The 22,271-nt window shown below is 39.4% G+C and overlaps 1 protein-coding gene across 1 annotated transcript; it reads right to left on the bottom strand.

The window, feature by feature from the left end:
• Positions 1-587: 587 nt before the first annotated feature.
• LOC146972362 (tumor necrosis factor receptor superfamily member 11B-like) lies at positions 588-21,842 on the bottom strand. Its single transcript, XM_085802493.1, has 6 exons — positions 21,655-21,842; positions 12,411-12,638; positions 11,114-11,258; positions 4,024-4,233; positions 1,950-2,174; positions 588-1,861 (listed from the first exon to the last, which is right to left on the bottom strand). The coding sequence occupies exons 1-6, from the start codon at positions 21,700-21,702 to the stop codon at positions 1,467-1,469; spliced, it is 1,251 nt and encodes a 416-aa protein (XP_085658619.1). The 5' UTR covers positions 21,703-21,842; the 3' UTR covers positions 588-1,466.
• Positions 21,843-22,271: the final 429 nt, after the last annotated feature.

Below are 22,271 nucleotides of genomic sequence, written 5' to 3'. Positions count from 1 at the left end.
TGTGCCTACTTGGACTTGGTGTTTTAAATTCTTTGGTACACTCATGTTTGGTTATGAAAAGTTTGTGTTTATATACTTTATCTTGTGGATCACTTTGAACAATATGATGGATGTAATTTTCCTTTTTTACTTACTACAAACAAAAAATTGAATACATCTCAGTGTTTTGAAAGTGCACAACATATCCCCATGGCAACAACCTGCCCTGGCTGGGCTGCAAGGAGAGATGGCTGACATCATCTACGAGCTGCACAGACATGACGCATCTGATGAGTCGAACTTTTGACTCCACAAGGCTGGCTCCCAGTCACCAAAGTGACTAACACCTGACTCATCAATAACCTGTTCAGATGTGTCCTTTCAAATAACAAAGTGGTGACAAATGAAATTGTTTAGTAAACGGGATAAATATTTATTAGCTCCTGACCAGTGGCGGGTGGTAAGCAATCCTATTAATCCTATTAGCTGATATCGTCTAAAAGACAAAAACAAAATCTTAGAGAAGAAAACTAAACCTGTTTAGTTCAGAAAAGACCAAAGTCAAGGATTCATCTCTCTGCCAGATACTTATTTATGAAGACAATGCATTTTTACAAACTGATTTTAATCAGACATGAATGTTCACAAGTTACACAAGCTTAAAGAGAACGAGTCAAGCATATATACAATAAAGATAATACACTTATAATAATATAAAAGTAATAAAACAAAATATAAAAACAAATATCACCTCACAAACTTGCAGCATTTGGAATCCAGTATTTCTGATGAAGTAATAAAAACAAGCCTTTACATATTCAGAAAGTAAAATTATTATTTTTTAAATAGAAAACAATTGCACTCCTTTGTACATTCATAAAGCTGACAACTTATATATATATATAAAAAAAATCAGATGAGCTTTACTTGCCAGCAGTCCAGAGCAAACCAACAAAGGAAAACTGTAGAAAATACATGTATTTCATTATGAAACCAAATCCTTCCTCTCAAACAGCGAGAAAGCAACAATAATAAAACACAATATCTGCCAGCCTATCTTCCATAAAATAGTGTGCTATTTACATCTTAAATAGTTTTTTCATTTTTCACAGACTCCGGTCAAAAGGTTTCCAGGAAGCTTTTTTTTTTCAACTTTTAATTTAGGTCTGCCTGGAGTACACAGATGTGTGATAGTGTTTTTCTTTATTTTAAGGCTTATTAGATTCATTACTGCAGACAGGTGCTGTACACTCCGGGTCAGTGTCTCATTTTGGCAAAGAAAATCAGAGACAGGAAGAAGAATTTATCTTCTAATCTTGCCTTTATGACGAAATACCTCAATAGGCTCCATGTGCATATCTTGATATCATTCAGTGATATCCAAAGACCTGACATTATCATGTGACCCATGTCTGTTACTCTTTCACATACATTTACTGTATCCCCCTGTTCACTGCATCTTTTTGTGTTTTCTCCCTATTGTTTCCTCATTCATTTAATGGCTTGTGAGCCTTGAAACACATCTCATCCTGAATCATATTGACGAACATCTTCTCATACATCTTGTGTGTGGAGGTGGCTCCTATGATGCGGCTGATCTTCTTCAGGCCTTTCAGCAGATGGCGCGGCGCCCCCTGGCTGCGGAGCACCCTCAGACTGTGAGAAAGACCTTTGGCTAGATCCAGGTCATTGTTTACTTTCTTCCAGAGGTGAAGAAGCTCCAGAATGTACTGTCTGGGCAAACACGTGAGGACCACAGCCTGGACATCCTCCTGCTTTACTTTCACCCCTGGCAGGCTGTTGGTGACTTTCAGGAGGTCATCCAGCGTCAGGTTCCTCAGGCCGTTGCAGCGGGAGACCTTCCTCTCACAGTGGTTCACACCTGGATGGACACACGGAAACATTAATACACAGTTAAGGAGCTTGAAATGAGGCTTGATTTTTTTAAAAAGTCCAGATTTAATGTATACCTTGTATGATGCCATAGAGCTTGTCCTGGTCTTTGTTCTGCTCCCTCCACAGTCGCAGCAGGTGGAGCACCTGCTGCTGAGGAGAACAGGCCTTCTTCAGCCTCTCCAGGCTCTTACGATCCACCCTCCGCCCTGGAAGACTCTCCAACAGTCGCTCCATGGGCACCGAGGACAGCCGTAGCGAGGCTAGGTTTTGGAAGATGGCCTCCTCACACAGGGTCACATCTTGAAAAACAGGGTTTTAAATTTCTTCATTATTGCAACATCCAAAAAATTTAAGAACGGGAAGCTGAAACCGATCGTTGCTGTTGGACGTCTGACAACTTCTTCCATAGAAAACAGCTCACTATGCTCCAACAGTCTTACTTCTGCAATGCCTGAGCAGCTTATAGTGGCATACATTCATGCTAATGAAATAAGTCTTTGAATAGATATTGCTGTGCAAGTGACAGTGAGTCACTTCACTGATGTAATGACATTTGTGTGTCAGCAAATGTGATTCACAAGATTCACTCATGTCCTCTGACCTGAGTTGACCTTACTGTTTATTACAGCAAATTAAATTATAAGCTGTAGTTTCACGTTAATAAATTGAACCAATGAGCATGTTGTGGGTGTTTAGACTAGATTTTGTTTACATGATTTGGAAATGCCATCTGCCTTTTGTTATATTTCTGGGTTTGTTTATTTGTGTTTGCGTGTGTGCATAGAGTGTTGCCTTGTAATGTGACCACAACAGAAACAGGGATTTCCTCTCTTTCTGTTCCCCATTGACGGCACAGAACCACTACGACAGTAAACTGAGCCTGCCTATGTTCCTCTGCAACTAGAGCTGCATGAACACTGAGGTGAACTGATTTGAGCTGTCATGAAATGCCTATCACGCTGGGTTTCACCAAACATACGCCTACAGGCACACACAATCAGCGTTTGTCAGGCAGTTCTGCAAGCCCAGATCTCCTGAGCCTTCCTTATAAGGTAAAAGTATTTCTGCCAAGGGCAGCATTTTCTTTTTTTCATTTTTTGAAATCAGAGAAACCATAGCCATACCTGCTTGCATGCGAAAATATTCTCTGATTGACTTATATGAACAAGAAAGATGCCAGTAAATGAAAAAAAAAATGTTTAGTGAAACTGAGGTTGTTGGAGTATGATTGAGCTTAATATGAGGAGGATATTAGTCTTGATTCTCTGATGTCTGGATGTTGTAAATGTGGTTTGGTCTGTAATTGACATAGACATCCTGGTGGTTGCAACGAAATCACGTAGCTTTGGGAATCCCATCTCTTCCAGGATTTGCTGCAGGCAGTCTGTGGTTGTGTCGTTCACAGGATTTGTGAATGAGAGTGGAAATGAAGCATCACCCTCCCACTGTGCTGCACAGTATGCAAAATGTGTCTTGGTCTGTACACCTCTGTGTGTGTGTGTGTGTGTGTGTGTGTGTGTGCGTGTGTGTGTGTGTGTGTGTGTGTGTGTGTGTGTGTGTGTGTCCGTGTGTGGCCCCTCAGCTCCTGCGAAATTCACTGTCATAACTGAAGCATCCCCTTTGTGAATTAATTGTCAGCATCTGTCATAGTTCAAGTCTGAGTAACAAAGTCTAACCAGAGCGTCTCCCGTCTCATTTCAGCTTGACTCAGTTTCCTCTGTTATTGCAGCTTGAGGATGTGACAGTTAAACAAGTAATTGATCCATCATGGGTCATTATGACAATAATGCTTTAAACACCCCATTCAACCCTTTACTCTGGCTTTTCTCTTTTGTGTTGGTTTTCAGGCACGCAAGAATTTGGATAAGGATGGAATCTGGACAACAAACCTGACCGAGGAAATTCCCTGCATTCAGGAATGAAAATGACCACTTGTCTGAAATAATTCAGTCCTGGTTGATTTCAAATGGTTGACAATTGAGGTTTACTCAAAATCATAATCACATGTGTGAGTGTGTGTTGTGTAAACACTGGACAAATTATCTCTATCCCGATCTCTTTCCCTGCTATTGTTCAAAAACCTTTCGTACAATATCAAATATCAAATATCAAAGATTAGGTTACTGCTGCAGTGTGTTGTGTTCTCACCGGTGTGGCACAGAGTGTGATGCTGAGAGCACTCCAGTGTTGGTGTCTTGTCCTGACAGGAGTTGTCTGAAGTGGACGTACCCCAACTCAGTGTCTTCAGGCCCAAGTCAGAGCAGTTTCTGTGGGGCCGACACAGTTCATTGGAAGAGCCGCCGGTGGAGAAATAACCAGCGGGACAAGGCTCACAAACAGTATCACTCACTGGTGTACCTGGAAGAGATACACACACTATATTGGTATATTGATTTTATGAATGAAAATATGATTTCAAAAAGAAAAAAAAATCAACTACACACTCACAACATAAACACTGTATAAATAAAAGTTTTGTTTCATAATTTAAACAGTGAGAAAAACAGTCAGTCATACATGTTTTCTGATATTTCATTTCATCTTACATGTCTCAGCATTTTCCTTTGTGAACACAATGTGCACGTTTAAGCACAGAAAATATAAAGATGTGATTCCAAGAACTACAACCACACCACAGTGACATGTGACAAGCCATCATGAAGACAGATGACTGTATGATTCTGAGAATGACTCACCCTGGTCGTACTCGCTACACACGACTTCCTTAGTTTCTTGAATACTATTACTATTACCACATGAAACTTCAAACATGTCAAATGTAATTTGCCAGATTATTAATATAAAAAAAACAATTTACTAAACAATTACTAAAAAAAAAACATATATATGTATATGTACAAATCTATGAAAATATAAATGCATTTGAAAGTATGAAAACAAAAAATATTACATCCAATTGATTCAAGGCAAAAAAAATCTGTACAAATATTGATCACATTTTTATATTTATAGTAATAAAGTACTATTAATATAATTCATAAATTCATATCTGAAACAAACACACTGACACATTTACCATCATAGCTCTTATGATATATCTTAAGTTATTATATTACGTGGTTATTTAAGCATTACTAGATGTAATTATGTGACCTATTTTATCTTGTTCAGCAGTTGCTATGACGCATTTACAGTAAACCATGTCAGTTTTTGCTACATGACTTGTGGCACGCATGACACTATGACAAGTGTAATGGGTCACATCCTCATTTTTATTCTTATCGCTGAAGTGTAGAAGTGAAAACTTTGTGGGAGGATGAGTTCTGATTGTATCAGATGTAACCTTTGCTTAATTTCCCGCTATCAGGGCACATTGTGCTCTTTCTTGAAAACATTTCACCATTTAGCTCTACTGTATGAAACCGCCAGCTGATATGCATAAAGCAAAGTGCAAACTGCATGTTTCCTGTACCAATGATGACAAAGCATGTAAAGTATAGCCCTGAGTCTGTGAAAGCGCACATGCATTATAGTTTCATATGCTGGCATGAGTCTCTCTCTCTCTCTTTTTTTTTTTTTTTTTTTTTTTAGAATTTCCTGCGTCTGTGTAAAGTCAGCACATTGGCATTTTACCATCATAAGAAATTGCTGAAGATTTCATTTAAAGCAGTGGTGCTAGCGCTATATCATATTGAACTAAATTGGCTGCAGTTAAAGAATTTTCATCAATCTATCAATTAGTCTAATTATATTGAGACAAGGCTATTCACCGCAGCTGAGATGCTGGTTTATTTTTCATTTCTGAAAAGAAAACATAACAAAATAGTTAAAAGAAAAATCTCTTTTAACTATTTTGTTATGTTTTCTTTTCAGAAATGAAAAATAAACCAGCATCTCAGCTGCGGTGAATAGCCTTGTTTCTTCATCTTAGTAAACTTGATAATAACTTCATGAATCTGGTATGCATTGATTTATCTTGTTGAAATAAAATATAAAACATATATTTGGAAAGGGAGACTGGGGACAGTTGCAACACTTCTCACATTTTTCTCAGTTGAGACTATTTGGACAAGGCTCACCAAACTTTGATAGAATAAACATACACGGGTCAGCTAATTAGCCATGTCATTTAAAGATGCTTAGTGACTAAGCTATTGAGTTTTAATACCACCGGTAACTTCTGCACATTGACTTAGTGTGAGACAAGAAGAATGGAACAATTTACAATGACAAAAACTTTTATTAAACATGTACTCTACTTTTGGATGATTTATTCACTGTATGATGTCAAATAAATTAACTTTGCTCCAATTTTCATAGGAAAATACTGTATATGTGGCTACTTTTGTCCCATACTGTAGAACAAGATACAACTACTAGACTATAGACACAACCATAATTGCATATTCCATTATAGGAAGTTATTTGGGGAATTATTGTGTTGTCTTTAGCATTAGTCTCTCATGGTTTAATATAATTGGCTGTTCTGTTCACCATGAGGAATAAAATAGATAAATTGTGCCTATTATAAGCTAAAAATGTTCCATTTTATACATCTGCATTTCCACATATGCTTCATTATTCAAATGGAAGTTGTTGCAACTGTCCCCACCCATCAGCCATGATATTACATCATGTACTAGCTAGACACAATGACATTGACACATGCTAACCATATCAAATGACAGTCAACAAAACAGTGATTCAATCTAGGTAGGTTTGGATTAATTCATATAAAAAAAGGCCAGGACAGTATGACAAAAATACAGCTCATGAAAAAAGCTACTTTCATACCTCTAAAATAACTTTGTCTCAGTACAAGCAGGAGCAGATGCTGAATATGTCTTCTCTATTCTTGGTAGGCAGAGGTTATATGTGCAGTGTGACTGTCATCACTCTAGCATACTGATTGGGGACAGTTGCAACAAGTCAATTTCTCCAGTCTCCCCTACATCTCAAACTAATGGCATTATGGCTATTTGGGAATCAGTCAAGAAAACAACCACACAAATACACAATATTAACTGTTGCAAACCTCATATACTTGTATTACTTTAGGTGCTACTGCTCAAAAAGTAACTCAGTTTACTAAAACACAGACAAACTACATAGAGCTTTTAAAAATCCAAAAAGAGACAGAGTGAAAACTGGAAACAGACAAACCAGTCGATCAAGGACTCGAAGAGGCATGTGTTGTTGAGTTCTGGGTTTTCTAACATCCTGTGGTTTAAAGGTCTAACCACAGCTCATGGCATTACATAATAAGTCCTTCAGCTTCAAGAAGGGGAATCCCCAGAACTGCTGTGTAATGTCTGTAGCTCCATTAAATTTTCAATTCCTACTAGATGAATGTTAGAGGAATTTATGGGAAACGTTGTGTCATCTTTAAACAGTTTCAGAGCCACAGGGGTCGGATACTAAACCAGCATCTGTGAAATATGTTGTTTCATCTATGCAGATTTGGCTCTCAGGTCAAAGATGAAGTCATGAGAAGTGTGGTGCCACTTCATGCTGTGATTCCAGTAGAAATATCAGATTATGTTCACTGGAATGTTAAAATTCAGCACCAGCCTGTCTTTATGTTGCCCACAATCACTGGTGACGCACGCTGGAGAAAATCTGTGAGGAATATCAGGTCAGTTATCCAGCATGATAATGACATCCTTGGTTGTGCCTGGCTTAATAAGTAGCTACCATGGCATTTTGTGCTGTATTGTGTGGGAAAGACGTACTGTAACGACTGATGCTGAGGTTGATATCACAACAGATGCAGATGTGGAAAGAAGAAACCCTTTGGAATGACCTGGTTTTCTTCATTAACTAGTCATAGTATGTGACTCATCTGAGCCACAAATGATTTATGTCTCTAAGCTAATATCAAACAAACAATTACAATATTTCTATTGTCTTATTATTAAACACACTTATTTAACATTCACCGTGCTGGTGAACTCTTGGCAAAACCTTCTTTGGCAACAGTAATCACAAAACAAGTTCTTCCAGTAGGACAATGCCCAGGAGGAATTGTGGAATTGTGGTTCAGCTCAGGTACATGTTCTTAGGATGTGTGATGAGTGCGCAACTCTCTCCTGCATGGTCACAGCACCTACACTGGATTAAGGTCTAGGTCCTGATTGAGCCACTCTAAGTGGTGGATTTTCTTTGTTTGTAGTCATTATGTAGAATCACTTTGATGTTTAGGACCATTGTCCTGCAACAGCATTTAACTTCTCCTGAGCTTCTCCTGAGCTACAACCATCCTGATATCATCTTGAAGGACACTGTGATAAACCTAAACCTACTTCAGTATTGGGATAATGTTTTCTTGCTGGTATCTAGTGTCCTTTTTTACATACTGCCAACAAGTCAGCTTTAGTTTCATCAGTCAATAAAGGGCTTAGCAATATTTTTTTTTTTGGAGAGCAGCAGCTTTGTCGTTGGTGTCCATTGCAGGACAACATCCTCCGTTCAACCATGCAACATGATTAACATACAGTAGACTTATGCAGAAGAGGAAAAATAACCAGCTCTGATGATTTTAGCCTTTAGCTGTTGTTGAAAGGTTCTTTGCTGAGATATTTCCATTTACAGACAATTTGTCAGACTGTGGAATGATGAATATCTAAACGTTGTGATGACTTTGTATCCATCTATGGTTTATGCATATCACCAATTCTTGATCATTGGTCTCGTGAGATGTGAGATCAGCATAAGTTTCTGGTGAATACTGTAACACTCCATCACATACACTACATCCAGTCTTGTTTCACTGATTTGACCACAGGTTTGATAACTCTGTTGTTGATGCCATTAGCTGAAGGGTTCACATACCTTTTCCTGCCTACTCTTTGAGTATCTGAATAATGTTTTCAATACGGACATCAAAAATACAAAGATTGGTGTGTTCTAAGTCAAAATAGATTTGTAGATTTGAATAGTTTGTTTATAATTGGAACATGAATAAAGTTCTTAACATGTTTCAGGGCAATTACATGAATTGAGATAATCTACGGAAGCGCATTGCATTCAATGGATAAAAAAATTAGACACCTTATCTCGTAATTCCGAGAAAAGATCACGTAATTATGAGAAAAAAATCTCGTAATTACGAGATAAGGTGTCTAATTTTTTATATCCAGTGAATGCAATGCGCTTCCGTAATAATCCACTTACATTTTTCCTCTATAATTTCTCTTAAGTGTGTCTTAGTGTTTGTTAGGACTCAAACAATAGCAGCCAGGATGATTTGCTGCTCTGAAATCTTATTAAGAGATTGTTCCACAATGACTACAAGGAAAGTCAATTTGAAATGGTTCAGGTTAACCTGGTTTCAAAGAAATCTAAGAGGAACCAGCTTCAGGTATATAGGGGAAAGGTTATGCCATTTCATTGAGAAAAAACGACCGGTGTCATTAACGTTTCCTCTTTAATCATGCTGTGAAACATCCATAATGATGTATGAAGGGGAACAAGTGATAAGCCACTTTGCAGTGATCTTAAAATAGCTAATGCGTGGACACAGTAGACGGATTATCTTTTTTAACTGATAGCTTTTAAACAGACATATAATATCATAACCAAACACCTTCACAGTAAATATCCAAAAGATTTTTACATTATGGACTTTTTTTTTCCTCAGACAACTGCTGCAGAACAGTAGCATCATCTCAAGTAAAACCCATAATGCATCATTTATCGTAAAGAAGACATTGTGGTCACCTCCAACAAAAATCCCAAGAAAAAAGAGCATGAATTAGTCAGCTTCCTTAACTGAAATGACCCCCCACCCCCACCCCCCACATACACGCAGAACCCAGAGGAAGTGAGGCTTGGATGCAAAAGCAAACCATTCATTCATTTGTCACACAATACACTCAACTCAAATATCAGTCTTGTGTGTTATCATCACAGCATGTGATAACACAGAAAAAGAAGCAGAAGTGTTCAGCAAACAGACGTTACAGCAGTAGAAGTTGCATGGTCATTTCACACACCCTATATATTAGAGTATTGAGTCGAGTAATGGAGTTCTCGGAAAATATTAAGTTTTCTATTTCCATACTATAGGAGAAGAGTAACACACACTGCAGATTGTCTTGTTGAGGTGCTGGCAAAGTCCTAAATAAATCCCTTTTTATTGGAGCTGAGTGCTCGACTGTTTCCATACTATAACAATGAGTGGATGATGACTTATTTCCACAGACGCTTATGAAGCTAAAGTTCCAGTTATTTGCGCAAATTGTTACATTAACTTCCCATTATTGATTATTCTTAGAAAATTTTCTTCAGGACTTTTCTTTTTGTTTCTTGACCAAGATTCATTTTGAGCTCATTTAATGTAATTTGCCTTCCATGTAATCATTTCCCGTACTCTAAATCAATTCTGACATTGTACTATTGCAAATGAAGATGTGGAAATCACAGAATAGAGAAATACCTATTATAGCTGTGGTCAGTCTTGGTGGACTTGCATAATACTCTAGTACAGTGTACTTCTTTAAGACTAGAACATACAGTATACACACTGATAATTTAAACAACACTGCCCATCCCAACTTGTGGGGTCTGACATCTTTGTGAGGATGTGTGTGTGTGCGCTTGCGTGCACGAGAGAGTCAGAATCAAATTTGGGAAAAGGATGCCCTACATCTGGAACACATCTAATCCAAAGAATCAGTGGACGGCGAAAGAGACGGACGAGCTTCCATGACAGAAGGGACGGGACAGTTTAATGTGACAGTGAGTGATCTTGAACTGATGTGTGTCTTTGCAGTGGCACCACAATGGTTCCTTCCAGAAAAACTAGTCCAGCATATTTGGAACTGATTTGCGAGAGTGGAAGAGTGAAGCAGGCAGAGAAGATTAAAGGAAAGACCAAGTAAACAACTTTGGGTTTCTACTGAAATACTTAAAATGTATACAGTACATATACATACCAAGCCATAGATGTGTACACATGGTCACGCTCATACTCACAGATCCACATGTATTCCCATAATCAGATGCAAGGACTGCACTTTTCTCCCATTAAAGAGCTGAACTCAAATGAACTAAAGCAGTTAAGTCTGTGGCTGAATTCCTAATTTTCACTGGTGAAATACAGATACCTACTATTATGTTATTCAATGGTTTTCTGATGGAAATCTAATTTATATGCTGACCGGATGGATAGAAAACCCACAAAACAACCCCAAGTGTCTTGTCCATCATATCATAGATATTCTATGCAAAACAAAAGCAGTTTGCCATAAAAAAGTGACTTTACATAATAACTTACCTAAAGCTGTCACCCCGTAGCCTGGAGGGCAGACACTGTGTGTGATGCAGAACTCAACCACTAGGTGGTATCCAGGGCCACACTCACACAGCTGGTCATGGGTGCTGTTACAGCTCTGCCGTACTAACTGCTTTTCTTTGCACACCTAACGACAACAAACACACAGGGGCACTGTCAGACACTTCAGACCTGTTGACACTAGTGGGTGCTGCTACATTTACTCAAGGACATACAAGAGAGCACATTATTAATATGGACATTATGCACAAGGTAACCAGTGGAGGTTGCCCCCACCCTCCACGGTTTTTATATCAAAGACTAGTTGCTTGAAGTAAACAAAAGTTAACAAAAGCATGTATCATTATAAAACATGTTTTCTTCTTTGGAAAAAAACTGATATTAAAATTAAAATAACCTGTCAACCTCTCTTATAACAGTTTAATATATAATTTCATTTTTTTCATGATAATCTGTAAATTGGCCAATTTTCCTGAAGCAGTACACAACAATATCAACAATATCATAGTGAGATAGTTTTGTTTCAGTGATTATTTTTAGATTTCATATTCAATTATCTACCACTGTGATAAACTGGTGGAGAAGTGATAGATATACACATACAGCAGTGGCACAAAAGAAACCAGTGTAAAATAACATGATGCTGTGTGTTTGCCTCATGTCCTCCCCCGAGTGTTTGAGCAACCAGCTGCCAATGAGATACTGAAAATAGCATCTTTAAAAATGATATAGAGTGTGCTAAAAGATAAAAACACCTCAAAGAGGTCTTAACAATAGTGGTCATATTACATAATTTATCCAGAGTGGCAAAGAGGAAAACAAGTAAACTCTGGGGGAAGATCACACTACCGCAATGGGCACATTCAGACTTTACTTTTAGTAACAACAACCGAAGTGGAAACACTGGTTTCAAAAAATGAAAGATGCTGTGCCAAAATGTAAACAAACAGTATGGTCATGCATCTAAGGAAAATACACCAGAAAAACCACAAAGGAGTAGCATAAAGGACAAGCTGAAGGATGAAAACATTAACTTTAGTTCCTGACCATGATGTGCTGCAAATTCAGATTTGGCTGATTCACTCAAGTGTGAGTAGATACACAAAGGAGATTTTTTGTTTTTTTTAAATAACTTCTTCTCATGACAACTACGGTGAGTCACACAACTAAATGTACAAAGTGTGTGGATGAAAAGAAGCAGCTCAGGGGATGAATTCAAGATGAAAAGAGGAGAATTCAACATTAAGATGGTGTGAAAACATTTTGACCTCATACGTACCGAGGTGCAGTATTGGCACGTATCGCCCCAGTGCCAGTTCTCAGCAAAATGCCTCTCGGGACAGGGCTGACACTCTGTGGGGGAGTCGGCGGTGCAGTGTCGCTTCACAGCTGTGCCAGGGGGGCACTGGTCACACAGGAGGAGGTCAGACGTTACAGGGTCGCGGTACTGGTACTTTGGCGGTACAGCCTGCTGCTGGAAGGCCCAGGAGAGAGAAGCTGTGAAGAGCTGCAAGAGAGGAAAAAGTAGCACTGAGTCAACAGCTGTGACAAAATCTCTAATAAAAACCCAGTCTCGTGCACAGATCCTCGTTGGCTAAAGGTTCAGATATTTCTATATTTTGGAGCACTCGCCAACCCAAAGCTTCCAGTAAGTGAGAGTTGAGAGAAAGGTCAGTGCTGTAAAGTTGAAGCTGCTGGTGGACACGCAGCGCTAAAGCGATTTCCTCTGCTTTACACAGTGAGGTTCAGGGAGTCGTGGGAGATATTCAGCAGCAGTTTTGTAGACATAGACTACACACAGGACACACAGGGCCGACCTTTCAACAGTAATGACATTACATTTTCATCTTTGTAGATTCGCCGACCGTTTACGTTGCCTCAAATGATAATCATTACCTTTTTCTCCAGACTATTAGATTAGGGTTTCAGATTTATTTTCTTGCACTTTTGGCATCTTTTGCTGACATTTTAACGGTTTTCCAAAGCTTTTAAACAAATTCAGATGTTTCAGTCATGCCAGTATTCTGCTCATATTAAATTAAAATTTAATAGCGTATGACACAGGATTGTAGACATTAATTGTGCAGCCGTGTGTTCTCTGACCTCACCAGTGATCTACTCATGTCAGCAGCTCCGTAAGATACGCTGCTTTGTAGCTGAAAAGCATCTGACGTGATTCCAGGGTGATCTACAGCAGTCTAATGACGCCCTGGGGCCAGAGCACACCACACCCATATATCTTTTTCCCCCCTAAAAGCAACCCATCTATATGGACGTACGGTACGGTGGGTGGCTGCTGGCGAGCCTCTAAGACGGACATATGTAGCTATTTCCTCAAAAACAAGCCCATGTATCATCGCCTGAGCAGAAACTTTGGCCAAACCTAAAATCTAAGATATCAGTTGGTGCACATGTTTGACATGCAGCCATGCAGCTGGTCGAGGCCACATGCAGACCAGATGTCACACAACAGGCTCCTTCCACCCTGAAGGCCCTCAGCCATTGGCTCTGTGGACTTTCCCGTTGGCCAGGATACATCCTCACTGCTTGGACAAACTAACAATAGGCCGTGCTTGTCTGTGAGTGTCTGTGTGTATGTGGTTTTCTGCTTTCCACCATGTGTGTGCATCTTCAAAAACAAACAAATCCATAGAACAAACAACAAACTACAAAAGAGGCACAATCATGCATGTGCAGCAGCAGTAAGTGCAGCACTGTATGCATGCGTGCATGTGTGTGTGTGTGTGTGTGTGCACGTATATGTCGCTGTTCATTTCCAATTACTGTCTTCCTCAGTGTTGGTCTGTGTGTTCTGTGGTCTCCTCTCCTGGCTGCTGTTCATAAAGAGCTGTTGGAGGTTACTGGGCTTTCCCCATTCACCACCAGAACACATAATACACCATTGACCTCCTTCCTGCGTGTGTGTGTTTGTCCTCATCCCATTTACCTTTAAGTATATAACTTGTAACCACAAAACACTTAAGTATGTGTTTGAATGTGTGAAAAAAAAGAATGAATAATTGAAAAAGACTGTTGTTTTCCATGTGTCTATGTGTGTGTGTGTGTGTGTGTATGTGTATACACGTGTATGTGAGGTTGTGCATCTTTAATTCATTATTACAAAATATCTTGTCATTGAAATCTTCCATAGAAATTGTATGTGTTTGTATGAGTGCGTGAGAGACGGCGTGTCGAGTAGCTGCCGCTTCACCATCTGCCACATCGATCTTATCTGCTGTTCATGTAGATGTGTAACTGTACTGTATGTTGTGCTCTCCCTTCATGATTTATTACACTGTACATACTCTATATCCCTGTTTATGTATAGTACGTCTGATGCAAAACATGAAAAAGAAAAAAACATGTACTGTACTGTAGGCAATAGAGGTCATCGAGAAGGACAGTAAAAATAGATGAATGGGTTTCACACACCATAATAGAAACCCAGGCTTCAAACAGCCTGGCGAGCACAGTGGTTTTCCCGGCAAAACCTATCGACCTCTGCTCTGAGCAACAACATTTGGTGGAAGGCTTTCAGGGTGCCGCCACTTGTCGTGCAGTACCCTGACTGCATGTGTTTGTTTGTAGCATGGGTGGCCCCAACGGGAATCAAACCCATAATCATGGTCTCATTCTGCAAATTAAGAGGCGCATGTACACACTATTAAGCCCTGAAACCACATCCAATCAATTCAGAAACATCCAGAAGGGTGGAGTGCACCGACGGTCCGACAGAGGGTCACCTGGGTTTTAAGTTTGAGTCGGTATGAGTTTACTGGCTTAACTGGATCCTCCTCTGTCATCAGAGCCCATGAGCCTCTGCACATGTGGAAAGGGTCAGGTTCAAACCCTTCATACAGCGCAGCATTTTGGCAGACTATATAGTAAAGAAAAAAGGTACTGTAAGTAACAGTAATGTAAGTATTAAAAGAATCAAAGCGCAAAGCATATATGTATGCTCAAATCTTTAAAAACAGATGTGAGAGATTTCAAATTATTAAAAAGACATTATATTACATATCCACTGTGACCTTTGTTGCTTCTCATTCGCTTCTATTTTCTGATTTCAAGCACCATTTAACTCGTGCAAAAAAGTAAATGAAGCATACAGTTAAAATAATACTAATAATGATTTTTTCAAAAAAAAATAGAGGTCATCAGCGGTGAAGCATGTGAGCTTACACTGAATACCACTGTAGTCTGGAATCAATTAACTTCTAAATTCTACACCTCGCTTTGAGGAGGATATTCAGCAGACATGAGCCATTTCCAGTGGCTTTTTCTTGAATAATGTCAGATATGCAGTCCACAACAAGCGGGCGAGTCGAGCGCAAGTCAAACTAGATTTTACATCTAAAATGATTTGACATGCATGTAAAATCTTTCCACTGACAAACCTGGAAAATGTTTCATTTCTCAAGAACAATTCATTTGTTATCTGGTCTCGTCATCATTTAGACAGAACCACACTTTTCTGAAACAGCCCTAACAGTAGCTCTCTGCTCCAAAAGACGAGGAAAAACGTCAACTTTTTAAGAGTGAACTAATTGGGAAGATACCCTGTGGTGAGTGAGAGTTTATCTATCAGCAGCTAAAAGAGATATTGAACTTTTCACCCTCCTTGTCGCCTCAGAAGCCGCCATCTGACGACATCACGGACGACCACTGGAAACCCAAATTACACAGCAGCCAGGGGCCACTGACAGCCATAATTATACTGTTAGCATCATCAGAGTGAGGCTCAGCAAGAAGCATATCCTACGTGGAGCACAGCCAGATGAGGGGAGAGGATGAATGAAAGTATAAAGGTAATAGTACGGTCTTACCTTCCTTGAGCAAACTGCTGTGAAGATCCCCCTGAGCAAGACACAGCAGCTGTTATGTAAATGACTGTAACTGATGAGGGCAGGATGTGAAGCTGAAGCTGCCACTCAGTCGTCATTTCCCACATGAATAATGGTTCAAATAAAAACACTAAGTGTTTACATTGGATGAATAATCCACATCTTAATCTGATACACTTTGCTTATGTCAACTATGCCAGTAAATTTGAACCATTTGAACCAAGTTGAGGGACAATTTGAGTTTATGTGGTGGAAAAACTTTTCTCTTGTTTTTCACCAGTTCTTTAAAAAAGAACATGTGTTATTTAACAGATGTTATCCTGTTGAATGAAACAAACAACCACACCAATGTACTGAGGTCTGTGAGTGTGATGATATACACGGCCATGCTGGATTTGGGGGAGATGGATTATGCTTCCCACAACAGACAACACACACCAGACACAGTGAGATATCCAGTCAGCGCACTGACCTCCTTCCTTTAACCGCGCGTGTGTTGATCTGTGGAAACATGCTCAGACCAGCATTACATTTTGATATTGTTTCAACAGCAATAAATCCTAAAATAATGCCAGTCCTTTTTGGCTAGACAGGGTTTGTAAGATGTTTTTTTTCCCAAGTCCAGTAAATTGTATTATAATGCAAATCTGCAGAAATGAGGATTTCAAACTCTGCATAGGTACAGAGAACAGACACCTTAAAAATGATCCCACATGCTTTCCATACATACTTGTAAACAGAGCAGCATGTACAGACAGTTGTTGGTAATGTGCATATTCGTTTTACACATCTGTAAAAACACATTGAATTAATAAGAAAAAAAAGATATAAGTTGGAGCTAAAATAAAAACATACTGTAGGACAGGCATATCAATAGTGTATTACAGTATGTCAGGGTCTTCTTTTTGAGAAAGATATTTTTGATTTGTTCCTATGTGATACAAGAAAAATATTACACAATCATTTAGGGCAATAAAAGAGAAGTAAAAAAAACAACTGGATGTAATTCAGTGAATCAAATTATATTTTGAAATAGTCAACATGCCCCTGCTAGAATTTGGCTGCGGAAGTTTTTCTAAAATGCATCCAGCTGAAATTAGCCAGAGTATTTAACTAACTTCCAGCAGACAGGGTTAAGGCCCCGGGCTCCGGTGAATGTGCAGCACATTGAAATTCAAAGGCAGAGGAGAATCAGAGTCTGGCTTGCCTGGGGTCAGCTTTAAATTCATGGCATGGGGAGAAGAGCCATGGCACAAAGGGACCAAACCACACTACACCAACTTATCCACCAGGCACATGTCTTCAGTTAACTGTCGAACGCAGGTGGTCTGAGGGGGGATTCCAACTGTACGTGTGCGTACGCACGCGCGCGTGTGTGTGTGTGTGTGTGTGTGTGTGTGTGTGTGTGGGTGGGTGGGGGTGTGTGTGTGTGTGTGTGTGTGTGTGTGTGTGTGTTCATATGAATATGGACTATGGTCTGTTTTCACTCATGCAGACACAAAGACTGTGGGTCATTGTGCCTTGCTTTAGAACATCCATCATCACACAGTTATTGATCACTCAAAACAATTTCAATAATGCAAGCAGTGTTCACTCCACACACTTGTCCCATTATTTCAAACCAGAAGTGCTTCTGAGTTTGAATTTGCTGCTTATGTAAGTGATTAATGATCTCTGTATGTGAACAACATGAAACATGAGCCTGAAATTAAAACATTTTATCCTGTATGGTCATTTAACGAAAGACAGACAGTCTGCCAGTATTGGAAACAGAAGCTGAATCTGCAAAAGCAGTTTTTCATTTCTGTTTTCCCATGTATAATCTATATATCATGTTAATTAGTGGTATCACGTAAATTAATAGCCTAATCAATCACAAAAATAGGACATGTTGTCTGCCTCAAGCATCTTAACTGTGATATCTTCTTGTTCTCTTTGGGTTTTGGACTGATGTCGCACAAAGGTAGAACCGTGAACGTGTCCATGTGGGCTTTATGTCGTCCATTAATTCCTGACAGTTGATCAACCAAATGATTAATCCATTAACAGATAATTTTAGGTTGCAAACCAAATGCCTGAAGCAGAAAGATTTTCCCGCGATTTTCTCCAGCATCACTTGAGTCCGAAGAGTAAAGTCAATTTTATCAAGCTCCATTAGACTTCAAGGGGAAATGCTTTTTACCCCACCACATTGATTTGACAGCTAAATACAAGTTACTTTTCAGATTAAGACAAAACATGAAAAAAACATGTGATAAAATACAATGCATTGCCTATAGTACTAAATCTGTTTGTCTTGTGACCAGTGTCAAAAAAGCAGTGCCTAGCCAGGGCTTTTTGTTGCATGTAAGTTATATAGCTATTGTTGGCAGCGACACCTACAATAATAATAATAATGGTTTAGGTTTTAAGTTTAAAGATAGTAACGCTGCCCAATATTTTAAAATAAGCGAATGGTTCAAAATGAATATCTGTTTAACTTTAAATCTTTGCTTTGCTGTCAATCATCTGCAAAACCTTCAGATTTATCTAGTGACTGTCTACAGGGGCCCAAACCCCCAGGCTGCATTGCTGGACAAAACTTAAAATCATCTATAAACTTTATGCATTTACAAATGAGTCATTCTACTGCACAGCAAATACTGTTACTCTTGAAACTTTAAGTATAGTTTTGCTTCAGTACAGTGCAGGACTTGTGTGTATTTTTACAGTAGAGTATGGACACTTTTACATAGGTAAATGATCTGAGTGCATCTACCACCACTGTATACTGTACATCACAATAACTTGGGCTGATATGTATGAAGAATAAAGAGAAAATGCATTCATTTGGGGTACTTTACATATTTTTCCAGGAAGGTTTATATTTTCTGGCTGTAAAGATTTCAAGCAAAATAAATCAAACTCCCCTCATGATCTTGCATATCTAGTGTCAGATAAACGTTCACCAGAAATATTTGCATGGCATCTGTTATGCTGCTTTTAATATGACTCATATAATGGTAAGATACAACAAACATAACCCGTGCGGCCATGACACTAATACCACAGTTGTATCTCTTTTGCCTACTCTCTTTCTGCTCTTTGTGTCTCTTATTCAGACTTATCCGCGCCCACATGGAAAAAGAGGAAGTAAGGTGTGCGGAAGTAGCTTCCAGAGGTTAATCGTTGCTTTCTGAATAAACGTTTGAACTTGTTTGTTTAAAACATGTTGATCCTGTACTTTTACACACCCCCTTTGTGTACCCTCACTTCTTCACCCTCTATCCCGTGTTTGTCTTTAAAAAAGGAGAAAAGAAGAGAAAGAAGAGAGAGAGAGAGAGAGAGAGAGAGAGAGAGAGAAAAGCATGTTGCATCTGTTTGGCCGAGTGGCCTCCCCGTAGTTTTGCCTATCTGCGTGTCAACCTGGTGCTAAGTTTGGGGAAGTTCATGGCTCATGCCAACGGCCACAACAGAGAGTAAAGGAGAAGAGGTATAAAGATAAAGACAGCCCGATAAGAGGTACATACCTCAGTTTTCCCCCACATATACAGTGAAATACGTCAACACAAACACAAACAGAAATCTGTGTTTTTACCAAATAGCATATGAATAAGTCATTGCGCATGAAATCACTCTGCATTTACATCAAATCATTTTTCCAAAGTCCAAACCAAAGTCTGTCACTAAAAAGACTTAAATGCATGCAAAATGTAAGTAGTGTCCTAATTATATTTCATGCCATGACATCATGTAGGTTTTCAGAAGATCACATCAGATTTTTCAGGAGCATGCAGAGGAAGAGCACACAGGTGTATGAGGTGGATTTTCCACACGACTGGCGAGCCAAAACAATGTTTTGAAGACAGGATTACAGAGTGTCCCTTTCCTACAGCCTCAATAACAGTCACCGGGTGTTTGACATGTAGAAAAACAGTCGCAAAGGTTTGCCACAGTAGATCCAGAGCTGCACAGATGGACTTATTGGCTAAATGTTGACAGTCGAGACTGACTGACTGGTTGGATGACTGACTCACTACTTGGCTAAATAGATGCTTGTGTGGTGGGCCAAATAACTGTCTGACTAACTGAATGAAGGATAAACACCAAGAGCACTACGTCAGAACACAATTGTAACAACAAAATATGTGCCTGTTTTTAGGTCAACTGGAGAAGACAGACATCAGAATTACTCTGTACAGATGGTGACATATGAAATGATGGAGGAAAGTACACGTCAACACACACAGCTACATTTTACTGCTTTCAACACCTATTTGAAACAACACATGTGACTGACTACCCATGCACAGCACAAAAGCTGTTTCTGTTTCATACAAACGCACACACAAACACACATGCTGGCCATGAGGCTAGATAGTGGCTGTAGTGTTGTGCAGCTATCACGTATGATCTGCTTTCTGCCCTGATACACATCTGTGCGCGAACATATGCAAAACCCACAGAGGCCCCAACACAGCACAACATGCAAAACAAACCAAATGAAATAACTGCTGATAGCCTCAGGGCACACATTTAAAAACCTCCCGAGAGGCGTTGTACAGTAAATTAGTGTAAAGACAGACCCACAGTAAACACCATCTGCTGGCAACACACCACATGTCTCTATTTTGAGAGTGTAAAGTTTCATTCATTTCAAATGTGCCATAAGAAATGTGACCCAAAGCAAACTTTCATTCATTGATTTGAATCATAGATCTTATTTGATATCTTTTGTGGACGGTGAGCGAACAAATAGATGGTGAGCAAAGCATCAACTCCATTCATCATCAATGGCAAACAACCTCTAGTGCACATACAATTTATTTCTAAAGACTGATTTTTCCCTTTTTAAAGATCTCACCATCATTTAACACTAAGAAACATACATGCGATACTTGCTGACATTTATACAACAAACCAACAGAAGCTGGACACAGACAGCTTACAACATCATCTCACACAACAGCTACACAACTAACACATCAGGTCAAAGCTAAAATGTCTCAGCATAAACATATATGTTGCTATATGAAACTGTGTTTAATTGTAACAGGTGTTCCTATTATTTTGTCCAAACTCTGCATCACACATATTCCTATCAGCTCTCACAACAGGGCTATAGCTGCCTTTACCCTCCACTCCATCATTCACAAATCCCTGTGTTATGCAAATATTACACAAATAACGTAGCCTAATATAGCGGTAGGATTTCATTTTTTGCGTCACAAGTGCATGCCATGTAAAACAGGTACTGAATGAGAAAACTGTGTGTGTCTGAATAAAAGTTTTAATAGTCTGAAGCTATGAAAGAAAACCAGTGATGGAGCAGCCACCAAAAAGCCAATTCATATATCATTAGCTACTTTTACTGGCACCTGTGATATATTTCGAATTTGACACCAAACTACCTGCACAGACGCATGCTGTCCAAGCGGAGCATGCCAAACGAATACTTTGCCTTTTCTCTCTTCTTCTTTATTGAAAATACATCTGAACTAAGGCGATTGCCCATAACTGCCCAACCGACTCAAGTGTGTGGCGCAAATCATAATCCACGTATCGCAATAATCCTTCCCGAAAGAAAGAAACAACTTCAAGAGTGTGAAGTGTGAGTCCTTCAGTAAGTGTAAATGTCCCTGTGCTCCAGCGGATCAAGATCAGGTCAGCGAACAGCAGACAGATACTATGGTTACTCACCACTATCAGTTTCATGGCCGGGTTGGATTTCACTATCCGAGCGCTCATCTCCTCTGCGTTAAAGTCAACTGTGGTGTGATGGAAGTCTCCATCAAATATCGGTACTTATAGTTCACAGAGAGCGAGGGAGAGAGAGAGGGAGAGAGCTTGCGCCCACCCACCTAGTGCACTGCCCTCTCACTGTGTCTGCTTCTTCCTCGCCTTTCAGTCCTAAAAATAAACTGCATCCTCAGGAGCAGAAGCGTCGCTGATTACGCGAAGTGGTGGTGACACTGAAAGGAAACAACGCGGAGTCTGGAAAACAGCATCCAGGGAGCGTCAGGTGATGGCGTTTCACTGATGGAGTCAAGTCTACTTTTTAAACTAAGCAAACATACCCCCAAAAAACATCCGTAAATACAGCAAACTTTACAGGAAGGGAAAAAAACATAAGTCTCCTGTAAACCTGTTTATTTATAATGGATAAAAATAGAGAAAAGAAAGCCAATAACGTAGTTGCTTGATATATTCCTGACTACTGAAGCCCTGTGGTAGAAACAGTGTCGAGGTCCAAAGTAACTATTTCCATATTTAAATTCTACAGTGTGAACAAGTGGTTTTTATATGGCAGCTGGTCT

Source organism: Trachurus japonicus, chromosome 16, assembly GCF_045865225.1.
Source record: "Trachurus japonicus isolate A0001 chromosome 16, Traja_1.0".
Lineage (NCBI taxonomy): Eukaryota > Metazoa > Chordata > Actinopteri > Carangiformes > Carangidae > Trachurus > Trachurus japonicus.
Note: the sequence above shows the minus strand (reverse complement) of the source record. Positions and strands in the feature narration are given on the sequence as shown.

Coding starts and splice junctions, on each gene's coding strand:
- LOC146972362 (XM_085802493.1), bottom strand. CDS start 21,702: ATGAGCGCTCGGATAGTGAAATCCAACCCGGCCATGAAACTGATAGTG. Junction 4,234..11,113: donor CTACGGGGTGACAGCTTTAG/GTAAGTTATTAT, acceptor TATCTCTTCCAG/GTACACCAGTGAGTGATACT. Junction 2,175..4,023: donor TCACACTCTGTGCCACACCG/GTGAGAACACAA, acceptor CTGTTTTTCAAG/ATGTGACCCTGTGTGAGGAG.